The sequence below is a fragment of the Rhincodon typus genome, chromosome 24 (assembly GCF_021869965.1).
Source record: "Rhincodon typus isolate 14 chromosome 24, sRhiTyp1.1, whole genome shotgun sequence".
NCBI lineage: Eukaryota > Metazoa > Chordata > Chondrichthyes > Orectolobiformes > Rhincodontidae > Rhincodon > Rhincodon typus.
The window spans coordinates 46292730-46319657 of NC_063355.1; the positions used below are offsets into that span (position 1 = coordinate 46292730).

The following is a 26928-nucleotide window of genomic DNA, read 5'->3' on the forward strand; positions in this document are numbered from 1 at the left end:
TGGTGCAGGGCTTGGAGAAGAACATGCAGTTGATGGTACTCATGTTTCTGCTACTCTCTTCAAGGTGATAGTGTTTGCAAGTTTGAAAAGGTGCTGTCAGAGGTACCTTGGTGAGTTACTGGAATCTATCTTGAAGATACTCACTGCTGCTGCCATGAAGTTAACTTTGAAGGTACTGGGCAGGGAGCTAATTAAGCAGCTTTGCCCTCAATGGGATCAACTGGAGTGTTGTTGGAGCTGCATTCATCCAGACAAGTGAACAACATTCCATCACAATCCCAACTTGCAGGCCAGTTTCTGGAAGGTACACGTTGAGTCACTCACTACAGGTTTCTAGCCTCTGGCCGGTTCTTGTAGCCACAATATTTCTATGGCTGCACGAGTTCATTTTCCAGCCAACGGGAACTCCCAGATGCTGACAGTGGGTCAGTGATGGCAATGCCATTGACTGTCAAGAGGCATTTGTTAGTTTCTCTCTTATTGGGAGATGGTCATTACCTGTCCCTTGTGTTACGAATCTAACTTGCCATTTAGAGGCGGTCACCAGGCTGCTTATTCATCATGAAAGGTACACGTATATATAAATTAACCCAACAAATCTGTGTTAGCGCTTATGCTTCCATACAGTGTTCCCACATCCTGTTAGATGCGCATTTCTTCTACCTGTCTAATCTATTAAATATTGACAATCTGTTTCAATCATCAACTCAGACTGTGAAATGCAGTATCAATCAGGCTCATTCTACCAAATTAAACATTTTAATACATCCTTTTCAGGTTAAAGTGATAAAAGACACAAGCAATTTGGAACAAGTAGAAAATAAATGGTTACATGCAATTAATAACTTATTTCACCCCACACCAATGTGCAACACCAAACTATACTACAAAGCTTATCTTGATGCCAAATTTGAAAAGTGACACCTTGATAAAAGCAAGAATCCTCAGATTCTGAGAGGAATACAGTGTGTTGTTTTGCTTGGTGGAGATTCAACAGGCTGCCGTAGTGTGAAAAGTTACACAACTCAAGCCTTCAGGCTGTAAAAGCATATTACTTCTTGGCTTAACATGCATCACCAATACTCGCCAAAGGTGGTGAGCTTCACAATGGATTGACTTGCCATTTACAAGGAACATTTTGCAACTAACTGGTATTAAGTTGGAAGTCTCACACCTTACAGAAAAGAAGCGTGCACCCATTGTGACCATTTCTTATAGCTTGACAGCATCATTACTTTACCTGGGTTATTCATCATCTTAGAAGTGAGTAGTACAATTTCTGTAAGAAAGTTAATTAGGGAAAAAGTTTCTAACACCCACTGCTGGCAACTCCTTTGTACTAAGTAGCTTGCATCAATATTAAGTGTTATTCACACAGTTATCTAGGTAAACAAAACTAAATAAATGCTTGATAAAAATAGAGTCATATTTCAAACTTATTGCAAGTAGGTTCTGAAGGTATTGATGGACCATGGATTGCACAATATTTTACACATATACATCTAATAAAAGCATTGTTTTAAGTGTCTTCAATAATAGTTTGTCTCCATTATTTTGTTTTGACAAGGCTGTAAAACCAAAGGGTCTACTACTTTCCTTAAAAATTGCACATCCTCTTCACAGTAAACCCATGAGCAGTCATGCAACTGCAACACAAGCTGGTGATTATGAAGCATGCACCAGTCTTCTCTCTCAGAATGCTGCTGTGCTCTCATTTTTGACCAACTATAAATGTGTACAGCTGCCATTGTGTAAATGAAACAGGAATGGAAGAATTATAGGAGGTGAAGCCTCAAGTTTTTGCCAAATTCAGGACTTGTGTTCTGTGTATTTCCAGGATCACATTTGTGTTAATATATATCAGATGCACAAACATACTCAGACTGACATACACCACAAAATTTAAACAGATTCAGCTAAACTTTTGCATTTTCCCAAAAAATCTGTACAAAAACATTTTAAATTCAACTTGTCCATTCTATGAATTACCATCAGTTTTTATAAATCAAATTTAAACAAAGTCAATAAGGCTACACAATAAAAGAACATTTTACATGTACAGTTATTTCTGCTATAACGTGCATTTCGTTAACACGAATTGACTAATGTGATTGATCAACAGTGGATGCTGTTTGGATAATGCAAGCTTTCTGCTGTACAGGTATAGTGATTTCCCTGTAAGACAATTTTCTATAACGCGATGTCACACAAGAACGCAACTATCGCTTTACAAGCAAACTACCTGTACTTCTACTTTTAGGGGTATTGAACTTAAAACACATCAAAATGTACATCAAATACAATTGAATGGAACAAGCATAAAACTTACTGGCTGCTGTTGTAATTGGCTGAACAATATTGGACGGTGGCTTCATTTTCATCAGTTCAGATAGGCTGTTGCTTTTAAGCAAGTCTTTAAGTTGTATTTGATCCTTGGCTGATGCTGTAGCTACAGTTGGAGCTGCTGTAGATGATGGTGCAAGCGAGCTGGTCTGAACAACCTTGGCTACACTAACTGTGGGTCGAGACACTGCATTAACAGATGCCTTTGTCACAATTAATGTAGTTCCCAAGTTTGGAAGCTGATTCAGCTGATTCAGCACAAATGTGGTAGCTGTTGGCGGCTGTTAGGGAAGAAAATTAAATGTTATTGTTTTATGTTACAAGCATAACAACTAAAAAAGTCTAAATAGCCAGTGTTCTATTCTCCAAAAAGAAAATGTGACCTAATGGAAACTTCAAAATGTGCCTAACTGTCACGTCAATTCCACCACTTGTCCCACAAGCAAATTGGCCAACAGTTTCATGTAATCTGCTTCTCACCCTTCTTGAAATTAACAAAGAAACCCCTCTATCCCAATCAAACAGAAACTTCCCTCAATCTAGGCGATTTTGAAAAATTAACATGAATGCATCTAAAACCTCATTAGCAAACTCTTAAGACCCTATAATGAAGTCCACCTGGACCTGGAGACTTGTCAGCTCGCAGCTCCAAGTTGTTTAGCTCCACTTCCTTCGTGACTAAAATTTCATTAAGTTCTCCTCTCCTTTCCTTTCCACTTCCTGATGTATAGCTATTGCTACATGTTTTTGTACCCTTGTGTGAAAACTGAAGCAAAATATTTATCTTCCCATTCTCACTGTCGACAGATCCTTTCAATTTTAAAATACATGTAGAAATACTCTTTACATTTCTAGCTAGCTTCTCTTCACACTAACTTCTTCCTTCTGATTAATCCTTTGGTCATTTTCTACCATCCATTTGTCTGAGCAATCATCTGACGTGCAACTTATCTTTTCTGTTGTGCCTTTTCCTCATCCCCAACTTCTTTAATTCACCAAGGAAGATGGGTCCTTGCTTCATAATTTCTTTATTGTAGGAATATACTTATTCTGAAATATCCCCTTCAATATCTGCCACTGCATCTCTACTGATCTACCGCACAGCATATAATGCCAGTTCACTTCAGGTCGTTCAGCTTTCACACCTATGTAATTGGCCTTGTGAGTTTGAAATATAAGCCGAAAACCTAACCTTTTCCTTTCCAATCCAAATGCAAATTCAAGCATATTGTTCATGTTCCAAATAGTTGGTCAGCGGTCTTACAGACCAAAGACTTCCCTAAAAGTCAATTTAGAAAGAAATCACAGAAACAACACAGGACCCTCAGGGAAGTGAATCATTAAATTAAAGAATTGACTTCGCCCCCATAGCTTTAAATTCCTTCACTCTGACCCTTATGATCAGCACCACATTCAAGAAAAGAACTTGTATCATAATTACAGAGAAATAAATATATACATATAAAAGCATCGATATTCAACCTACACAAGGAACAGGACACCATTCTGAATTACTCCTACATGCAGCCCACGTTCTGTAGGTTGACCAATGTCCTTAGAGAGGGAATTCCAGGATTTTGACCCAGCAACCAAAGGAACAGCGATATATTTCCAAGTCAGGACGGTGAGCAATTTAGAGAGGAACTTGCAGGTGGTGGTGTTTCCATGTATCTGCGGCCCTTGTCATTCTAGATGGAAGTGGTCTTCGGTTTGGAAAGTGCTGTCTAAGGAACTTTGGTGAATTTCTGCAGTGCATCTTGTATATAGTACACACTACTGCTACTGAGAGTTGGTGGTAGAGTGCATGTTTGTGGATGTAGTGCCTATCAAGCAGGCAGCTTTGTCAAGCTTGAGTGTTGTTGGAGCTGTCCCCATCCAGGCAAGTCGGAAGCATTTCATCACATCCCTGACTTGTACCTTGTAGATGGAGGACAGGCTTTGGGGAGTCAGGTAGTGAGTCACTCACCCCAGTATTCCTAGTCTCTGACCTACTCTTGCAGCCATTACGTTTATGTGGAGAGTCCAGTTAAGTTTCTGGTCAATGGAAGCTCCAGGACATTGATAGTGGGGGATTCGGTGATGTTAACACCATTCAATGTCAAGGGTCAGTGGTTAGATTATCTCTTAAAGGAGATGGCATTTGTATGGTTCAAATGTTACTTGCCACCTGTCAGTCCAAGCCTAGATATTGTTCAGATCTTGTTCCATTTGAACATGTACTGCTTCAGTATCTGAAGAGTTGCAAATGGTGCTGAATATTGTGCAGTCATTGGCGAACATCCCCACTTCTGACATTACGATTGAAGGAAGGTCACTGATGAAGCAGCTGAAGACGGTGGGCCTAGGACACTACCCTGAAGAACACCTGAAGAGATGCTCTGGAGCGGAGATGACTGATCTTCAACAACACAACCATCTACCCATGTGCCAGGCATGACTCCAACTCGTGGAGAGTTGGCCCTGATGTCCACCGATTCCAGTCTAGCTCCTTGATGCAACACTCTTGATTGCAGCCTTAATGTCAAGAGCTATCACTTTCACCTTACCACTGGAATCCAGCTCTTTTGTCCATTTCTGAACCAAGGCTGTAATGAGGTCAGGAGCTGAGTGCCCCAGTGGCATTCAAAATAGGCAGTACTGAGAAGGTTATTGTTGAGCAGATGTTGCTTGATAGCACTGCTGATGACACCTTCTATCACTTTGCTGATGATCAACAGTCAACTGATGGGGTGGAGATTGGCTGGGTTGGCAGTCTGTCCCATTTAGCACAGCGACAGTGGCACACAACATGATGGAGAATATTCTCAACGTGAAGATAGGATTTTATCTCCACAAGGACTACGCCATGATCACTCTTACCAATACTGTCATGGACAGATGCATATGCAGCTGGCTGATTGGTAAGGTTGAGTCGAGTAGGTTTTCCCTCTTGTGGGTTTCTTCAGCAGTGGTGCTGCCAAGCCATGCTTGGTGGTGGACACTGAAATCCCCCACCCAGAGTACATTTTGCACCCTTACTACCCTCAGTGCTTCCTCCAAATGTTGTTCAACATGAAGGAGCACTGAGTTATCAGCGAAGAGAGGACATCACGTGGTAATCAGCAGGAGGTTTCTTTGCCCGTGCTTAACTTGAAGCCATTGACTATGGGGAGGCAATGGGCAGTATTAACACTAGACTAGGGGCGGCACGGTGACTCAGTGGTTAGCACTGTTGCCTCAGCGCCAGGGGCCCAGGTTCAATTCCACCCTCGGGCGACTGTCTGTGTGGAGTTTTCACATTCTCCCCATGTCTGCGTGGGTTTCCTCCCAGTCCAAAGATGTGCAGGCTAGGTGGATTGATCATGCTAAATTCCCCGTAGTGTTCAGGGATGTGTAGATTAGGTTGGTTATTAGGGATGGGTCCGAGTGGGATGTCTGAGGTTCGGTGTGGATTTGTTGGGCCGAAGGGCCTGTTTCCACACTGTAGGGATTCTATGAAACCTATTAATACAGAAACTCAGCTAATTTTCTATGGGCATGGATTCAAATCCCTCCATGGCAGATGATGGAATTCAATAAAAAAATCTGGAATTAAAAGTCTGAGAGTCTCAAAATCTCTGTTGATCATCAGAAAAACCCACCTGGTTCACTGATGCTCTTTATGGAAGGAAATCTACCGTCCTCACCTGGTCTAGCCTATATGCGACTCCAGACTTCACAGCAATATGATAAATTCTCAACTGCCCTCAGGGACATTAGGGATGAGGAATAAATGCTGGCCTAGCCAGAGATGCCCACATCCCAAGAATGAATAAACCTTTTCGTGGGGTTTGGTATCAACGTTAGGAGGACTCCCAGGGCAGTTCTTTCCCAACTGTGTAACACTGTCGCCACCTCCGATGGGTCTGCTCTACCAGTGGGACAGGACAAAGGGGGATGGCAATGGTAAGTGTCTGGGACATTATACGGTATAATTCCATGAGTATGACTATGTCAGGCTGTTGCTTGACTGGTCTATGAGACAGCTCTCCCAATTTTGACACTAGACCCATATGTTAGTAGGGTTGCCGTTGCCTTTTTCCGTGCCTAGGGTGACCCCAGGTGGTTTTTTCTGTTCAATTTCTTTGTTGAAACTTCGTTGTGATAGATACAACTGAGTGGCTTGCTAGGCTATTTCAGTAGGCAGTTGAAAGTCAATCACACTGGTGTGGCCAGTCACATATTGGCCAGACCAGGTGAGGATGGCAGATTTCCTTCCCTGACAGGCATTAGTGAGCTACAAGGCCTTTTCTGACAACCCTTCATGATTAGTGGATTTTTCTTATTGCTGAATTAAAATTCCACCATCTGCTGTGACAGGATTCAAATCCACGCTCCCAGAGCATTCGTTGAGTTTCTAGATTAATAGTCTAGCAATAATACTGCTACAACATTAACTTCCCCACAACTACCTCTCTTTCCTCAAAGTCCCTGAAGAACATTTCTCCATGTACCATAGAGAAGTGACTTTTAGTTCCCTCCCTCAACTGAATACTAAACTTGAATGCATATTACCACATTAGAGTTAGCTAAAGTGTTACTGGGAAACATTGATTAATCACTCCCATTGGTGCAAAAAATTTCTGCACATTCTCCCCTTAGTCATACCAAAATCTATATGACAAGACCTTGCAAGGCCTGGAATTGCACCCTGCCACAGATCTTGTTTCTGCATGTATTAATCTAAAGGATTGTGAGATACAATCACAATTACATACAACATGGTTCAAAACTCTTTGCACAAGTAATTATCCATCTGTGTCTACAATCCAGCAGTCCATTCTTTCAGCTCTCAACAACACTAAAAACGCTACAAGTGCAACTACAACGCTGGCGTCTAACCAACGTGCATAGAACAGGAGAAGTCTCCCTTCAGTTGTACAGAATTGGAGTACAGTGTGCCATTTTGGTCTCAAGATATTATTGCCACAGAGGGAGAGAAGCCAACGTTTACCATACTTGTTCATGGAATGACAGGACTGCCAGATAATGGAGAAACTGAGCCTGTGCTGAGAGGGATCACATTAAAATCTACAAAACACTTAAAGGGGTAGACATGATAAATGCAGCTAAGATGCTTGCCCTGATTATGAAGTCTAGAACTGGGATCTCAATTTAAAGATAAGGGGCCATCTAGGACTCATAAGGTGGAGTTTTTCTTTACCTCAAAGCACTGTGAATCATTGGAATTCTTAACCCAATAGGGTTGTGATAGCTGAGTATATTTAAAAGGGAGAATAATAGATTTCTGATTTCCAGTGGCATAAAGTGTTATGGAGATAGGGTGACTAAGAGACATTTAAGCGTTCAGTCAGCTTTTGCTATAAATGGCAGAGTAGGCTCAATGGTCTACTCCTGTTCCAATGTTCCTCTTTGCCCTCAATATGTCCGATTCACAGAAAGCAGTGCATATTCAAAGAGATCCATCAACATCCTTGTCTACTCCTAAACGAACAGCAGGGGCTATTTCAAGATACTAATTACTTACCAACACCAATAACCTACTTACCAATGTTCAACTGAGGTTCCACCATGGCTATTGGGACACTGATGAAAGAACTAAATTCAAGAGGTGATAAGTGGCAGATGTAACTGCACTTAACGTCAAAGGTTTCATTTGAACAAATTGGCATCATGGCCTTCAAACCATTAACTCTAGCCTCAGTTTTGATGTTCCCTCTTCTTAGTATCCACATCTCATTTTTCATGCAATTTCTCAGTCAGAGCTCACTCATTGTCATTATCACCTAATCTGGATTATGTCCAGTCTTCAGTGCAACCATTAATATGGTCTTTGTCTTTTGTTCTAAAATGCCTTTGATCTTTAATCTCCCTTAACCAATCACTGACCAATCCTTCTCGGCCTCTTGCCCACCACCTTTTCAACAGCAAAATGTTTCCATTCAAGGAAACCCCCCCAGCCACACCCCCGCCACGCACCTCCCTCTAAAGCTTCTCTCACAATTTGTACTGGAACAGAGTATGATTATTGTTACAAGAGTACAGAAGTTCAAGCATGGCATTACATATTTTGTATACAGATGTAGATTTTCTGAAGAAGGGTCCAGGCCCAAAATGTCAGCTTTCCTGCTCCTCTGATGCTGCTTGGCCTGCTGTGGTCATCCAGCTCTACACCTTGTTATCTTAGATTTATTGTAGCCCAATGCCATTTCTGAAAAACATGCTGTGATTGAAATAATCAGAGCAGGTTTCACAAAGCATCTGCATAAAGTTTTAGCACCTTATTAATGAATACCTGTTGGCACTGTCTCCAATTTCATTCCTCGAAAAAAGAACAGCTTCTCTAGCTAGAGCTGCTGATCACAAACAGGGCACAAAGCCTGCTCAATGTCCTTTTCACTTGGGAATAGCATCATTTTAGATATGGGTGTTGCATATTGTGTAAACACAACAGAACAGGGTTCCAGCCTCAAACACTGAAGTGCAGAAGATAATTTGAAGTGATTAAGATTGGAGAATGCCAAACTACTTTGTGTTTTACAAAAAACTATTTCACTATTTACATTGAATCACCCATTTCGTGTGTCTGTGCCTGTGCGTGCACACGTCTGTGTTGTGGGGAGGAGGCAGGGGGAAACCGGAGGAGTGCACTGTCTGATATGTCATAGTCTGTGCTAGAAGGTGAACACAACTGAATCTGCCATTTCAAAGTGGATGTAAAGGGCACCAAGAAATTTGAAAAGTTGCAGAGTCTTTCCTTCTGTTCATCTGGCTAATCTCACCCAACACTAAGGTGTTTATTTAGCAATGTATTTTATTGTTGTTAGTGGGATTCTAACAGCTATAGATAGACTGATGCTTTTGCTACAAATGATTCACCTAAAATTGTTCAGGATGTCCAGAACTCATGAGCAAAACTTAGTAATTGAGGGTCACATCATCAAAAAGTTCAAGTAGCATGGATGTTGTGTTAAATGTCAACACGACTTCAAATTCAAGTTAACAAATCCAAACATCACAGTAATTAAAAATCACACTGGACTTGAAACATTAATTCCATTTCATCTCCACAAATGCTGCCAAACTTGCCAAGTTTCTCTCGTAATTTGTTTTATCACAGAATAACAGGAGGTGACGAGTAATGGTATTATCACTGGACTGTTTATCCAGAGACCTAGATAACTTTCTGGGGGCCATGGCAGATGATGGAATTTGAATTCAATAAAATATCTGGAATTAAGAGTCTAACGATGACCACGAATCCATTGCTGATTGTCGGGAAAATCCACTAATGTCCTGTAGGGAAGGAAACTGCCATCCTTACCTGGTCTGGCTACATGTGACTCCAAACCCACAGCAATGTGGTTGACTCTTAACAGCCCTCTGGGCAATTAGGGATGGGCAATAAATGCTGCCTAGCCAGTGACTCCCTCATCCCAAGAATAAATAAAGAAAAACAAATCACAGAATCCCTCCAATGGGGGAAATAGGCCATTTGGTCCATCAATTCCACACTGACCCTCCAAACAGCATCCTACCCAGACCCACCCTCCTTTCCTCCAGAAACCGGTGCATCAGGGTGCAAATCCATGCAGACACAGGGAGAACGTGCAAACTCCACACAGTCAATCGCCCGAGAGTGGAATCGAACGCAGGATCCCGGTGTCATGAGGCAGCAGTGTGCTGTCCTAATTTCAGATTTCCCCAGTATTGCAGTTCTTTGTTTTATTTTAGCACCCATGTTATCAAGACATGCTCTCCCCTGTGAAATCAGTTCACTATGCCAACATAATTCTTGCATGTAAGGTCAACCTCATTTTCTCTTCTCTCCAGCAGGCAGCCTCCTTAAACTTCTCAATTTCCACCAATCGCACCCTCAAATTTATGGACTCACATATGAAGACCTTAATCTGTTACTTCCCTTCTTTACCCTAGTCCATCCGTGTCATATTGAACCATGACTCATGTAACCAACTACATATTTGTGCCTTCACCATACTGCCTATTTCAACCTCTGAAATGTCATTTCAGAGTCAGAGGCACACAGCACGGAAATAGTCCGAGGTCCAACTTGTCCATGCCAATCACGTCTCCCAAAGTAAACTCGTCCCATTTGCCCGAACTTGACTCATATCCCTCTAAACCTTTCCCATTTCATGTACCTGCCCAAATGTTTTTTCAATGTTATAACTGTACCTGCATCTACCACTTCCTCTGGCACTTAATTCCATCTACAAACCACCCTGTGTGAAAAAGTTGCCACCTTTAAATCTTTTTCCTCTCACTTTAATATTATGCCCTCCAGTTTTGAACTCCCCTTCTCTCAGGAAAAAACCTTTGCTATTCACCTTATCGATGCCTCTCATGATTTTATAAACCTTTGTGCGCTCATCCATCAACCTCCTACGCTCCAGGGGAAATCCTAGCTTTTCCAGCCTCTCCTTGTAACTCAAACCCTCCAGTCCCAGTAACATCCTTGTAAATCTTTTCCGCACCCTTTCCAATTTAATAATATCTATCCACTCCAACCTTGCCTCAATTCATTCACTAAATTCTCATTAAGTATTGTGGTAACAAAGACAATCACTCCCACCTTCTCCCTTCCATGAACCAAGGTCAACTAAAACTCTGACCATGTCCTGATTCACACCAAATCTTGTTCACTCATTGCCCACGTTTATTGATCTACACTAGTCTGTGGTTCAACAATGCTTTAATTTTAAAATCTGCATCCTTGCTTTCACCATCCTTTATTGCTTTGCTCTTTTCTGACTGTAACCTCCTAGTTCTACCAGGGTCCAACACATCTGCAGAAGTTGCTGGAAACACTCAGCAGGTCTGTCAGCATCTGTGAAGAAAAAAAAATCAGAGTTACTGTTTCAGGTCCGGTGATCCTTCCTCAGAACTGATGGTAGCTGAGAAAACATCAGTTTATACGCAGAAAATAGGAAGCAGGATGGGGTAAGGAATAAACATTAGGATAAAGGACAGAGCCTGAAGAGAGAGAGGAGTAGTTGGATAGATGATCTGGCTAGGAGGGTGAATAGCTGTTAATGGGGACTGTTAGTGACTAACAATAGGTAGTGCGTAATGGCAGGCTATGTGATAACAAGGCCTGGTGTGTGGGGTAGGGGGCTAGGCCATGGGAAAGTTTAGGCCCTAAAGTTATCGAACTCGATATTGAGTCTGGAGGGCTGCAGGGCTCCCAAGCGGAAAATGAAGTGTTGTTCTTCCAGCTGGCACTGAGCCTCACTGGAACACTGCAGCAAGCCAGAAACAGATGTTGGCCAGGGAACAGGATGGCGAGTTAAACTGGCAGGCAAATGTACGCCCAGGGTCTTTTCTGGGAGCAGAACGCAGATGTTTTGAGGAGTGGTCACCCAGTCTATGCTTCGTTTCCCATTGTAGAGGAGACCACGTTGTGAGCAGCGAAGGCGGCAGACGAGATTCTGGGAAGTGCAGGTGAAGTGTTGCTTTACCTGGAAGGTATGCTTGGGCCCTTGGATACTGGGGAGGGAGGAGCAAATGGGCAGGTGTTGCATCTTCGCCAGTTCCGAAATGTTAACTCTGGTTTTCCTTCACAGATGCTGCCAGACCTGCTGAGCTTTTCCAGCAAATTCTGTTTTTGTTCCTGATTTACAGTATCCACAGTTCTTTTGTTTTTATCCAACATATTTGTGCTCCTCTAATTATAAACTCTGACCATCCCTCCTTTCTGATGCTCCAGCTTTGATGGCCATGCCTTCAGCAACTAAGGTTCTGAGCTCTCTAAATCCCTCCACTTCTTCCTCATTTTAAGAAGCTCTTTAAAACCTCTTTTTGACTAAACTGCTAGCCATTTTAGAAGCACTGTGTTGTTGCTATCCAACATTATAACATTTCCGAAGTATTTTGCAAAATTGTATTCACACAAAAAACTATTGTTACAAATAATGAGCAGTGAAAAATACTACCCAACCTCAACATATCAACCGACCTTTAGGATGAAACATTGCCGCACAGCAAATATCGTCATGCTCACTTGAGTCCCAGGCTCTGATTTCACTGCAGAAAATTGTCCTGTTCCCTGTCAAGTACTAAAGAACTGGTGGATATTGACCAGAGTTGGGAAAACTGTTTGAAATATTAGATTGCATTCTTTAAGAACGGACATTCTCTATGACTAAATTCAGCCCCACTCCTAAACGCATAAAATCACAATGGCATTCCACTACTATATTATTCTACTATTTTACTTAGCATGTAAAGGTTTTAAATAAAACCATCCTCAAATAGCCTAGAGAATTAAATCAGTTCAAGGGCACGAGGCACATGCGAAAAAAATGCCATCCTAGCCAGCAACGCTCATCCCATACAAGAATGAAACGAATGACCCAATTGCTTTTTAAAAGCCAAAACTGAACTATCGGCAGTTTCTTGGAGATAACATGACCCCATACTTGGAACAGAATGTTTTGTTAAAATACACATTCAGGATTTCAGCAAACTATGGGCCGAAGATACACAAACACCATATCAATCCTAGCTTCCCCTTCTATTTAATGAATATATATTGTTGATAAAGATGCAATATAGAATAGCACAAATTACAAAATATGCCCAAGATAAACAAGAAAACTGTGGACTAAAATTAATGCAGATACCAAATAAATGATCAAAAACCACTTTTACCTGTGGTACGCCACTGGATGGCAGAGGTGACATCAAGCTAGTGTCGAGTGGATCCGCATCAAAGAGGTCATTAGGGCTAATTCCACTTTCACTCAAAGCAGCAAGTAGAAGATCTTGACCTGGGTCTGTCATCTGTAGATAAACAGCACAAGGTTACACCAGGATTGCAAATAAAAAAGCCTCCACTATACATAGTATGACATACCCAACTTACCGAATCAAGAAAAGTGCAGCTGCCAAAAGCAGCTTCTCTTACACATTTTGGCAACTGTTTCAGTTTCAACACCTTGTCACTAGAGTACACAGTTGATTTATTTTGAAGGTGAAAACACCTGGGTTTGGAGGTTCGATTTATCTGCGCAACAGAAATCGGCAAATTTTCAGTTGCGTCCAAGATTTGAGGTTCAACTTGCAGTACCACAAGAAGGTAGAAAAACTGAACTATTCTACATATTGTCTTTCCAGTTGTCTACCTCAGCAGATGCTGGAGACCTGAATCAAACACAAGCAAATTGCTGGAGAATCTCAGGTCTGGCAATATCTGTAGAGAGAAAACTTAACATTGAGTGCAGTAACCCTTCTTTGGGGTCACTGGACTCGAAATGTTAACTGTTTTCTCCCACAAATGCTGCCAAACCTGCCGGGTTTCTCTAGAAACAAAGTAGGAGTGGGCCATTCTGCCCTTCAAACCTGCTTCACCATTCATTAGTACGGCTGATCATCCACAAAATAGCCTGTTTCCATCTTTTCCCCATTTTTTTTTCATCCCTTTAGTCACAAGTGTCATACCCAACTCCTTCCCAAAATCTCACAATGTTTTGGATTCAACTGCTGTGGTCGTGAATTCCATAGGATCAAACTCTGGGTGAAGAAAATTTCTCATTGCAGTCCTAAACGGCTTACCCCATATCCTTAGACAGACAGCCCTGCTTCTTCCCCAGTCATTAGGAACACCATTTCTGCAAACTACCGTCTAGTCTTGTTAGAATTTTATGGGTGTCTGCGAGATCCCCTTCTTTCCTCTAAACTCCAGCAAAACAGATTCCCAATTTAACCTCTCCTCATACACCAGTCTCACCATCTCAGGAATCCCTCTGTAGTAACAGCACTCTTCCTTAGGTAAGATACCCAAAACTGTACACAATATTCCAGGTGTGGTGTCATAAAGGCATTGTCCAATTGCAGCAAAATATACCTACACGTGCATGCTAATCCTCTCCCTACAAAGGCCAACTTGTCACTTGCCTTCTTTATTGCCCATTACACCTGGGCACTTATCTTCAGTGACCAGTATGAGGACATCCAGGTCTAGTGGCGCCTTTCCCTCTTTCAACATATAGCCAGATGATAACCTGCCTTCCTGTTTGTCTACCAAATTTGATAACACATCCACATTGTACTGCATCTGCCATGCATTTGCCCACTCGCTCAGCTTGTCCAAATCTCACAATCATCTCTGCATCCTCCTCACAGCTAACTCCCCCATCCAGCTTTGTGTTATCTGCAAATTTGAAAGTATTACATTTAGCTCCCCCATTTAAATCATTATTATATATTGTGAATAACCGGGGTCTAGCACTGATCCTTGCAGTACCCCACTAGTCACTGCCTGCATTTGGAAATTGTTTATTCCTACCCTATTTCCCATTTTCTATCAATCTCAATAGATTACCCCAATCTCATGTGCTTCAGTTTTACATGCTAATCTCTTATGTGAGACCCTGTTGAAAGCTGTCTGAAAGCCCAAAATAAATGACATCCACTGACTCCCTTGATCAACTCAAAGTTTCCTCCAAGAATTCCAGGAGATTTGTTTCCCTTTTGAAAATCCAATCTGACTCTGTCCAATCCTGTTTATTGTTTTCCAAGTGCTGAGCTACTATATCTTTTATAATGGATTCCAGCATTTTCCCCACTACGCATGTCAGACTGACTGTTCTATAATCCCAGTTTTCTCTTTGCCTCCCTTTGTAAACAGAAGGGCTTCATTAGCTTTAATCTATAGGAACAGTACCTGAGTCTATGGAATCTTGATGATGATAACCAATGTATTCACTATTTCTAGAACCACTTCCTTAAGTACTCTGGGATGTAGACCATCAGGGCCTGGGGATTTATCAGCCTTCCCACCCATCAATTCCTACTCATTAATTTCCTTCAGTTCCTCCTTCTGACTAAACCCTGTGTCCCCAACATTTTTGGAATGTTATTTTTGTCCTCCTTTGAGAGTATTAAAAAAATACAAAATTTAGTTGATGACTAAATTTTGAAGAAGGGTCACTGGGTCCGAAGTGTTAATTCTGTTTTCTCTCCACAGATGCTGCCAGACGTGCTGAGATTTTCCAGCAGTCCATGACTATGTTTTTTGTTGGTGAGCCATTTCTTTGCTCTTCATTTTAGTTTCCTGTAAGGTTGACTGTAAGGCACCATGCAGTTGTCCTTAATTTTTAGCTTCACAAAGCTATAGGAACTTCTATGGTCAGTTTTTATACTGCCCTCATACCATCACAGTTTCCTCTATTTAGATTCAGGACCCTAGCCTAGAATCAACTATATATGTTCCATTATGAAGAAGATTTCTATCATATTATAGTTGCTCATTTCAAGGCATCTCAACTAGACTGCCAACTAACATCAACACAAAGAACTGAGAATGCTTGAAATCTGAAGCAAAAACAGTGCAAAGAAATGAATTTTCTCTCAACGCAAGTTGCCACACCCATGTTTCTCCAGGGGACTGTGGATTGCCAATTATTTCTTTTTACATTATATCACATTACACAACTGGTTAGGATGGCCTGTTCTCAATACATTGGTCCAGAAAACCATCCTGTGTACACTCCAGCAATTCCTCCTCTGCGGTACTGTTACTCATTTCATTTACCCAATCTATATGCAGACTAAAGTCACGCATAATTTACAGATGTTCCTTTGTTGCATGCCTCTAATTTCCTAATTATTGCTATTGGCAACATTTTCAAGAGTTCAGGGTTTATATACAATTCCCACTAATTTTTTTGCCCCTTCATTTTTCTCATATAGATACCCATACAGATTTCACATCAGAGCTAATATCCATCTTCACTATTGCATCATTTCCACTTTAACCAATAACATAGCTCCATCACCACCCTTTCTTTTTTTTTGAGGCGAGTTAGGTTTATTGTCACATGTTCACATGAGTACAGTGAAAAGTTTACAAGTTGCCACTTACAGCGCCATCTTAGATACAAAGGTACCTAGGTATAGAATCTTACTGAACAGAAAGCAGACAAATAAGGAAAACAAAGTTAAAAAGTTAAACATCACAGTCCTTCTTACGAATTTTTCTAAAATTCGCTGGACTCTGGGGCAGTCCCCGCAGATTGGAAAACAGCAAATGTGACGCCACTGTTTAAAAAGGGAAGAAGACAAAAGATGGGGAATTATAGACCGGTTAGCTTAACCTCTGTAGTGGGGAAGGTGCTTGAGTCTATTATCAAGGAAGAAATAGCAAGGCATCTTGATAGAAATTGTCCCGTTGGGCAGACGCAGCATGGGTTCATGAAGGGCAGGTCATGCTTGACAAATCTTTTGGAATTCTATGAAGACATTAGGAGCAAGGTGGACAATGGGGACCCAGTGGATGTGGTGTACCTAGACTTCCAAAAGACCTTTGACAAGGTGCCGCACAAGAGGCTACGGCATAAGATAAGGATGCATGGCATTAAGGGTAAAGTATTAACATGGATAGAGGATTGGTTGACTAACAGGAAGCAAAGAGTGGGGATAAATGAGTGCTATTCTAGCTGGCAGTCAGTGACTAGTGGTGTGCCTCAGGGATCGGTGTTGGGACTGCAATTATTTACAATTTATATAGATGATTTGGAGCTGGGGACCACGTGTAGGGTGTCAAAGTTTGCAGATGACACTAAGATGAGTGGCAAAGCAAAGTGTGCAGAGGACTGTGAAACTTTGCAGAGGTACATAGATACATTGTGTGAGTGGGCAAAGGTCTGGCAGATGGAATACAATGTAAATAAATGTGAAATCATACATTTTGGTAGGAGTAATAGTAAAAAGGATTATTACTTAAATGGTAAAAAGTTGCAGCATGCTGCTATGCAGAGGGACCTGGGTGTCCTTGTGCATGAATCACAGAAGGTAGGTCTGCAGGTACAACAAGTAATTAGGAAGGCAAATGGAATTTTGTCCTTCATTGCTAAAGGGATTGAAATAAAAAGCAGAGAGGTTATGTTGCAGCTGTACAAGGTGCTGGTGAGGCCACACCTGGAGTACTGTGCGCAGTTCTGGTCTCCTTACTTGAGAAAGGATGTATTGGCACTGGAGGGGGTGCAAAGGAGGTTCACTAGGTTGATTCCGGAGTTGAGGGAGTTGGCTTATGAGGAGAGATTGAGTAGATTGGGATTATATTCATTGGAATTCAGAAGATTGAGGGGGGATCTTATAGAAACATATAAAATTATGAAGGGAATAGACAAGATAGAAGTAGAGAGGATGCTTCCACTGGCAGGTGAAGCTAGGACAAGAGGGCATAGCCTCAAGATTAGAGGGAGCAGATTTAGGACTGAACTGAGAAGGAATTTCTTCACCCAGAGGGTTGTTAATCTATGGAATTCCTTGCCCAGTGAAGTAGTTGATGCTACTTCAGTAAACGCTTTTAAAAAAAGTAGATTTTTTTTGAACAATAAAGGAATTAAGGGATACGGTGAGAACGCGGGTAAGTGGATCCGAGTTCACGAAAGGATCAGCCATGATCTTATTGAATGGCGGAGCAGGCTCGAAGAGCCAGACGGCCTACTCCTGCTCCTAGTTCTTATGTTCTAATCAGCAGGAAAACAAAGCAACAGTTAACAGTTCAACACCACAGTCCATAAGTGGACTGAACTCTGACTGCTCATTGGGGCTCAACTTCTCCTGCTTGCATTTGCCCCCGCCCCAGGCTGCTTGCTCTTGGTCATGCTGCTGGCCGCCCCAAGCTGTCTGCTCCCAGTCTGCCCTTCCTAAATATTGAATACCCCTAGATGTTCATCCACTCCTGGTCACCCTGCAGCCAGGTCTCCATAATTCTGAACATATTATACCCGTTTCATCTGTGCAATTAATTCATCCACATTATATGAAAATGCTCCATGCATTAAGGAACAAAGCCTTATGGATTGACTTGTTAAGATCACTCGTACAATTGTCATTATTTTTCAGTGGCCCTGTACAATGCTGGCTCGATTTCCTTTGTCCATTATTGTCCTTGAATGATTCCCTTTCCTCAGATTGCTTTGCATTAATTCCCAACCCCTCTCCCTGCCATTACCTACCTATTCTGACAAGGCCCCAAAGAATTTTGTGTATTTCAATTGGGCACCTTTCATTCTTCTAAAATGAAATGAGGCGCCCAACCTCTCATCATAAGATTCCTTCGTCCTACAGACCCCTTACATCAGTCTTGAGAACCTTCTTTGGACTGCCTTCAATGCCGATTTTTCTTTCCTTAGATGAGAGGCCAAAACTGTTCAGTTTTCCAGCTGCGGCCTGACGAAAGCCATGTAAGGTTTTTAGCAAGACCTCCCTACTTTTACTTTCTATTCCCTTTGAAATAATAGCCAACATTCCATTTGCCTTCCCTTGGTTGCTAGATTTTTGTGATAGATGCACAAGGGCACCCACATTTCTCTGTGCCATGGCTTTCTGCAGTCTTTCTCTATTTAAATAATTCAGTTCCTCTAAACTTCCTGGCAAAATGCAGCACCTCACATTTGCCCATGTTATATTCCAACTGCCACACTTCTGCCCATTGTTTAACCTCTCTATATCTCTGTGGATAGTCATCCTCACCACTTGTCTTTTAATCTATTTGTGTCACCCGCAAACTTATCTAACATGTTCACTTTCCTCATCAAAGCTATAAATATTTATTGTAAATAATTGTGGTCCCAGCATCGATTCCTGCAGAAATCCACAAAATACAGGTTGCCATCCTGAAAATGCACAGTCCCCCTCACCTGTCTAAATTAGTCCAACTCCAACAATAGTCAAGAAGCTTGATACTACAAAGCTGCCTACTTGCTTGGCATTCCACCCACTACCGATGCATTGGAGCAGAAGCGTGTACCATCCACAAGTTGCACTGCAGCAGGTCATCTAAACTCATTCAACCTCTACCACCTAGTAAGGCAAGGGCAGCAGATGCAGGGGCACACCAAGCTCCCTCCAAACCAGACACTATCCTGACTTAAAAGGATATCACTGTTCCTTTACAGTCACTGAATCAAAATCCTAAACTCCCTTCCCAAGAGGACAGAGTGTCCCTATTCCCAAATGACTACACCAGTTTAGGGAGGTAGTTAGAATACACGATTGAGAAGGGCATAGATTAGGAAGGCAGGATCTGACCAAAACCATGGAGTGTTGCAGAATATCAATACCATTATGGACTGATTTGGTTAAACAATCTGTTTCTATGCTATAGGTACTTTAATTAGTGGAGCTAAAAGGCAATTGGTCATCACCTCAACCAAATTACAGAAAAAGAAAACAGCCAAAGTAAAAGGCAATGATAATTGGGAATTATGCCCCACTCCAAAACTGACCAACTCAGCAAAAACAATAGAATCTCAATGGTATTAGGGAAATCCAAAGATAATACAAGGACATTTCTGTCAAACTTCTTAGTTTCAGTTTTTGAGCCCATACTTAGTTTAGTTGAATCCATTCATAGTATTTCAGAGGTTAAACCATTCTGGTATTGCTTCAACAATGGAGTAGTAGAAAAGTCACTCGGGTAAGGCCTGTCCACAAGAAACAAGTATGGATACTGGTTGATGGCACAGCATTTGCAACTCCTCATAACAAAGCAATCAATCAGTCCCCATATTTCGTAATACTGGGACAAGCACCAAGCAACGGCCAGCACGGACATCCCAGGGCCACTTCTGACTAGAAATTTAAATCAGACAACAAATATTGTAGGTAGGTGCACTTATTTAACTGTCTCCCAAATCATGTTCAGCACTGACAAAGAGGAGTAAGATGGAATCAATGTAGCTCTAATAAAGTTTGACACCAACGCTAAAGAAACCTCCTTTGTCAATACCTCACACACCACCACCTACATTAATTGGCCAATCGCAGTAACATCTGCACTAAAGCAACTTCCCAATTCACAACCTCCATCACCTAGAGATAATTTGACAGCAGCCAAAGAACATCATCTCTCAAGTTTCCTTGGATCACACAACAACATCTTGACTGTGTGGGAAATTTATCTTTAATCATTCACTGTTATCAGTTTAAGATAGGTTTAACCATCTCCTTCAAGTGTAAACAGGGATGGCAATAAGTTACCTTGCCAACATTATCCACAGCAATTTGGAAGGCCAAAAGTATGTTGCCCTTTATTGAAGCAGGATAAGAATACACAAGCAAGGAAGTTTTGTTTCAATTGTGTAGAGCACTGGTGAGATTTCAGCTGGAGTACTGTGCATAATTCCAGCTGCCTCAGCTTCCCAAAATATTGGGCTCAATTTCAGATTTATAAACTCAGGACCGACAAGCAAGTCATCATTTGTAACTGGACTGATGACAATAGTGTTTGTAAAACAAACATCACAAGACATTAACAGTTCCAAATGAATCTGTGGCTCTTAAAATCTAATTGGAAATGGTTTGTTTAATGAACATTATCTGACGTGTCACAAAAAAATTTCCTTTCAATCAGTTAAGATAGATCCAGTGCAAACCCAAATCAACACTCAAGTTGGTGCAAAAATATTAACTCCGATGTCAGTCATGCTACAGATTATTTCAAAGCAATATGGTGAATGGTCATCAACAATTGATAGGAAACAGTATCAGCAGAAAGAGGTTCCAAGTAGAAGATATAGAAACTCAGCCACATTTTTAGAAATGGTCAGTCTCCTAATCTCTGCCATTAGTGTAATGTGGTCCAAAAGGTAAATAAATCAAGGGAATGCTTCACAAATCCCAATTACTTGATATAATGTCATCCACAACTAAAAACTGAAGTAGATTTATAAACAAAAATTGAGGTCAAACAAAAATCAGTTCAGGTAGGTTCTTACTCCAATGACATGTGGAGAACAAAGCAACATACCAAAACAAATACAGTAACCAAAGAAATCATTTGTAATGGGCAATGGGTTAAATGGGCATTAATACATTTGTATGGGTGATAATAGGCCATTTAGCTTAACATCTATTAAATGTTTACAGTCTATTATAAAGGATCTAATAGACTATGTGAAATGCATAAAATAATCAAACACGATCAGCATGGTTTCCTGAAGGGGAAATCATGTCCAACAAGTTTACTAGATTTCTTTGAGAAGCTAACAAGCAAAATAGCGAAAAGGGGAACCAGTAGATGTAACATGCTTGGATTCCCAGGTGCTCGATAAGATACCACACACAAGGTTGCTTAACAGCCTATGCTGTTGGGTGCTCAGGAGTAGTATATTAGCAATAGTAGAGTAGCTAATCGATAGAAGACAGAGTTGGGAAAAAGGGGGCATTTTCAGGACGGCAACCTATAAGGAGAAGTGCTACAGATCAGACTGGGGTCACAATTGTTTACAATATATATTAATGACTTGGATGTGGAATATGAATATACTACAGCCAAGTTTACAGACGACAAAGCTAGGTGGAAAGATGAGTGATAAGGATGGTAAAGTCCAAAGCGAGATATAATCAGATTATGAGTTGCAAAAACGTGGCAGATAGAGTGTAATGTAAGAAAATGAGAGATTATGTACTTTGGAAGGAAGAATAGAAGACCTGAATACTTCTGAAATAAAGACAAGACTACAGAAAGCTACAGCCCAGAAGTATGTGTGGATCCTTATACATAAATAACAAAAAGTGAAGATAAAAGTTTAGCAGGTAATAGGGAAGGCAAGGGGAGTCCTGGCCTGTATTTCAAAGGAAATGGAGTATTGAAAATAGGGAAGTCTCAATGAAATAAAAGACATTCTAGTTGAGCACAGAATAGCTAGAATGCTTTTGTTCAACTGATCTACAGAAAGATATACTGGCATTGCAAGCAGGCCAAGAGAAGGATCACATATTTGATCTTGGGTCTAGGGGAGGGATTTTCTTATGAAGAGAATTTGTGTAGGTTTAGCCTACTCATTCAAATTTAGAGGCACAGGATCTATTTGAAACATAAAAGATACTTAGCGGGTATGACAAGGCAGATGTGGAAAAATTACTTTGCCCTGTTGGACAGTCTAGAATCAGAAAGCATAATCTCAGAGTAAGGGGTCGCCCATTTAAGACAGATGTGGGGAAATTTTGCTCCTCAGACCGTGATGAATCTGTGCAATTCTTCACCAGAGAGCTGGAGAGGCTTAGTTGTTAAGCATATTCAAGGCTACAACTGACAGATTTTTAATCAGCAAGGGAATCAGGGATTATGGGGAAAAGACAGGAATGGGAGTTGAGATTTATCAGATCAGTCATGGTCTCACTGAATGGGGGGGAATGGCCTACTTCTGTTCTACGCCTGATGGTCTTATGGAAGCAAACTGAACTGTTTTGTTTGGAATAGATATTTCAATTACTAAATTTATTGAGGTACAGGCCCCAATGGGTAATGGTCAAGATATTAGCATCCAAGGGGATCGTCAAATTCAATTAAGGCAAAACTTCTGACTTTAAATGACTGAAAAAATGGTAGTTTTCAGAAAAATATAATCAGAATCTAAAGGGACAGGCATGCACAACACGGATCTGACTCCAATCCCATATACGTGGTGAGTTCAGCAACCACAGACTACCATTGGAAAACCATGGATTGCTAATGTTGTTGAAAGAACAAAAACCAGCATTTCATTGACAAAATAATGAAGATGACCACAGTTGAAGTGTCAACTTTCTGTACGCAAAGCGGTTTTTAAACCATTAAATGGAAAATCTAAGTATCTCAAGGATGGAATAACAAGTGAAAAAGCATCCTGTTGGAAAGAAACATTTACACTGTAACTAGCAATATTCAAGGGCTTACACATAACCAAAACACTTCCAAATATTTAAGCACACCAACTAGTTAACTAAACAACTTGAACCAATGTTCCATTATTCATAGATCATGTGGACTTCTTAAATCTGATTAAGAATCAAGAAATTGTATCCACATGTTGAGCACAAAGCCATCACTAAAGTTGATTTTTATAGACTTTCCTCTCACCCCTATACTTGAAGATCAGGAGTATCTCAGCAAAACTAACATCTTATATACTCTAGCTATTTTCCCTTTAACAAAGAGCACAAAACTGGGAATTCGGGAAAACAATCTAAACAACCCCAAAGTGTCAAACAAAATCAATCTCTCGCCCACCTGCATTTTTTTCGCTGTTAAAGAAAGATAGGGTACAACAATCAGGGCGGGTTTATTTCTCCCTACCATGGGGTGATTCATAAAGGAAATTAAAAGGTTAGTTCTCAGGCCGTCCTGCACAACAGATTGAAACGTGTCAACATTACGTCTCGTGTTTTCAGGGAACGGTGTTTGGGGGAGGGGAAGAAAAGGGAAGGCGGAATAAAACAATGCTTGTATTTAATTTCAAGAGAACACAAGCGAATTCACAATTTTTGAGATTTCTACACTCAGGATACTTTTCATGCCATTGCCGAGAGAAGGCTCTGGAGCACCCAGACACTTTGTGGAGCCGGGACAACTTTGTTTACAGTCTTCCGTGGCCAATTCTGGAACTCTGGCCGTTCATACAAAGATAGACATTCTCAGGACGGTTAAACCATTGAACGCGGGCGTCCAAGGACGTGAAAATAAAGTTAGAAATGAGGCCCATTAGAAAGGGAATACAAAACGATTTGCAAAACGAAATCCACACAAAAGATGATGCGGAGGAGAAGATAATGTAGAGAGAAGGGGAGTGAAACCTTAACCTTCTGCTTTATAACACGTGTTCAGTACGGACAGCAAACTTCCGGGTTGTTTTCTAGCTGTGTAATGGTGACTACAGGTGAGAGTGGCCGAAACCCGAAGACTTTAAACAATCGAGAGAAAAGAACAGAAACTGAAATGAAATAAACCGTGGCACCCCCTAACCCCCCCGCTCTCTCTCTCACTCTCAAACACACACACACACAAACTCCAAACAGCCAGGCCCAGCCGCCTCATGCCGGATATTGTCCTAACATCGCCGCCCGATTCCTTCTTTTGTCTTTAAGTTAACCATATAAATAACAGAAATTAAGGGCGACGAGATACGCATCCCGGCTAAGGTCCCGAAGCCGCTTACACGGTAACGGAAATTTTAAAAAAACTGACCGACCGAGCGGCGCCTCGCGTTCACGTCAGGAACAGGAAGGGGGCCATTTCTGTTTTTAAAAATAAAATGACTTCTTCCCTCAGATTTTACCTCAAACTCAGTCTAGTTCCCTGCCGATAAGTTCCCCGATAGATAGAGATGTAGGTTGTGTGACGGGTGAGGATGGAGAGCGGCTCCGGTGACTACCAGCGGCGCTGAGCTGAAGAGACAGTGCGCGCACGGCCCGCCCGCTAACCAATCGCCGCCATGTCAGGCGCTGCCGCCATCATCCATCACGTGACCCCCAGCCGGGCGCCTTCTCCAACCGCCCGCTCGGGCTCCGGACTGCTGACCGTTTCACGCCCACGCCGTACCACCGGAAGCAGATGACCCCGTAAAAGAGTTAAAAGATGTGGCATAATTTTGTTGAATTCACGTTTGTTTTTTTTTCGCTCTCCCCAAATCACCGGCGGCTACAGTCGGTCACGTGACCGCGCGCCCACTTTACCCACCCCCCTTCACAGCCCAGCCAATCCCCACCCGCCCTGACGTCAGCACCACCAATGGGAAGCGAGTGCGCAATTCAAAATCACCGGAGCCGAAGGGGCGGGACCCGTAGGTCGAGGGCGGGGTTTTCCTCTGATGGACAGCCTGCGTAGCCGGGCCCGGTCTCAACTTTTATCCAATCAAAGGAGGTCTTACCGAAACTTTAATGACGTTCGGCTGGCCGGTAGAACATCCATTTAAATAGTTTATAAAGGGGGAGTAGAGTCACTGAATCTTCTGCTCGTTTAAAAATTATTTGTTTTTCAAACGAGAGTTATATTTGAATCATTCTGCCGCTTCTTTTTCATTGACTTGTCTGCAGGAAAATGGGTATAATTTTCATTCTTCTTTTTTTGTTTTATGTAAATATAGACTGCCACTGTTTTATGAGATAGTAAAAACTGCCGATGCTGGAGTCAGAGATAACACAAAAGGGTCCCGACCCGAAACGTCAATTTTTCTGCTCCGCTGATGCTGCCTGGCCTGCTGTGTTCTTCCAGCTCCACACTGTGTCATTGTGTTATGTCTGTATGCTGCGACCTCTAGTGGTAGTGGGCGGTGCTGCGGGTTGGTGGCCGGTATTTCGGGTAAATACGGTATTTCCGTAAAGATGGCGGACGGGCCGCCGCAGCGCTGAAAGGCCCGGAACCGGTTTCCTGTCCGAGAGAGGCCGCCCCGTCGCTCGCTGGGATATCACAGCGACATGTTTTAATTCTTCAGGGAAAGTTAAGGCTGCGGCTCAGAAGGCGGCGAAGAAAAGTGGCGGAGGCGAGTCCGCGGTGGCCAAGGAGAACCAGCAGCTGGTCATGAGTGAGGTGCGTTTGGTCGGGGAGAGGTAGGATGTGGCGGGGTAAGGCCAGTGGCCCCTTCTTTATTTAAAACCCACATTTGGGGACTTAAGGCGTGGGTTAGTACGCTGTTCCCCACCCACCCTTCGAGTAAAAAGTGGCCTTGGATGTTGCTTCTCAACCAATAAATAACTTATTTCAAATCCACTTCTCAAGCCTCTCCAAAAAGCGAATCAAAGGCAGCATTAAGGCAAGCTGCTGTGTCTCAGCTGGCTGACATTTCGTTCTAAGCTTGTAATGTATGTTAACGTGACCTCTTTTAAATAAATATTTGCTAACCACGGTTAAAATCAGAAGCCATCATTTAAAAACAATTTAGGAAAGTAATATTCTGTTGTTTGTGGATAGTGTTGGCTTTTATTGCCCAGATCCCGAAGAGGTGAGTATTTTCTCCATGAGACGCTGGCACAGGTTCCTGTGTGGCACTGCGGCGGAGTCACTGCAGTTGTATTGGTACCGGGGAGATACACAGCAAGTGCGTTGAGCTGTGCTGTCAATGTGTTTGCGACGTATTAAGAGGGAATCTCTCATCATAACTCTTCAATCGTTCCCTTTTGCCCCTCCAGGTGATCTACTAGCTGTGTGATTTTTTTTTTTTCATGTGAAAATTGCGGAATGTTGAGGAGTGGAAATAAAACACAAACATTTCTTAACTGATCTGGTGACCAGTGTTGCCTCCCACCCACGGCCTCCAACCTCATCGTTCCCCAACCTCGCACTGCCCGCTTCTATCTCCTTCCCAAAATCCACAAACCTGAATGCCCTGGTCGACCCATTGTCTCCGCCTGCTCCTGCCCCACCGAACTGATCTCCAACTATCTAGACTCCATTTTCTCCCCCTTGGTCCAGGAACTCCCTACCTATGTCCGTGACACCACCCACGCCCTCCACCTCCTCCAGAACTTCCAATTCCCCGGTCCCCAACACCTCATCTTTACCATGGACGTCCAGTCCCTCTACACCTGCATTCCCCATGCAGATGGCCTTAAGGCCCTCCGCTTCTTCCTGTCCCGCAGGCCCGACCAGTCCCCCTCCACTGACACCCTCATCCGCTTAGCTGAACTCGTCCTCACACTCAACAACTTCTCTTTCAATTCCTCCCACTTCCTACAGACAAAGGGGGTAGCCATGGGTACCCGCATGGGCCCAAGCTACGCCTGCCTCTTTGTAGGTTACGTGGAACAATCCCTCTTCCGTACCTACACCGGCCCTAAACCCCACCTCTTCCTCCGTTACATTGATGACTGTATCGG

At 42.2% G+C, this 26928-nt stretch overlaps 1 protein-coding gene across 1 annotated transcript in view; it reads right to left on the reverse strand.

Annotated features, from left to right (window-relative positions):
- Nucleotides 1-24776, reverse strand: part of LOC109918331 (strawberry notch homolog 1 (Drosophila)) — a 60903-nt gene extending 36127 nt beyond the window's left edge. The window contains exons 1-4 of the mRNA XM_048611765.1: nucleotides 24393-24776; nucleotides 12994-13125; nucleotides 2330-2624; nucleotides 1241-1279 (exon numbers count right to left, since the gene is read on the reverse strand). Of these exons, the coding sequence (XP_048467722.1) occupies nucleotides 1241-1279; nucleotides 2330-2624; nucleotides 12994-13125 (466 nt within the window). The 5' untranslated portion in view covers nucleotides 24393-24776. The remainder of the gene's footprint in view (nucleotides 1-1240; nucleotides 1280-2329; nucleotides 2625-12993; nucleotides 13126-24392) is intronic.
- Nucleotides 24777-26928: the final 2152 nt, after the last annotated feature.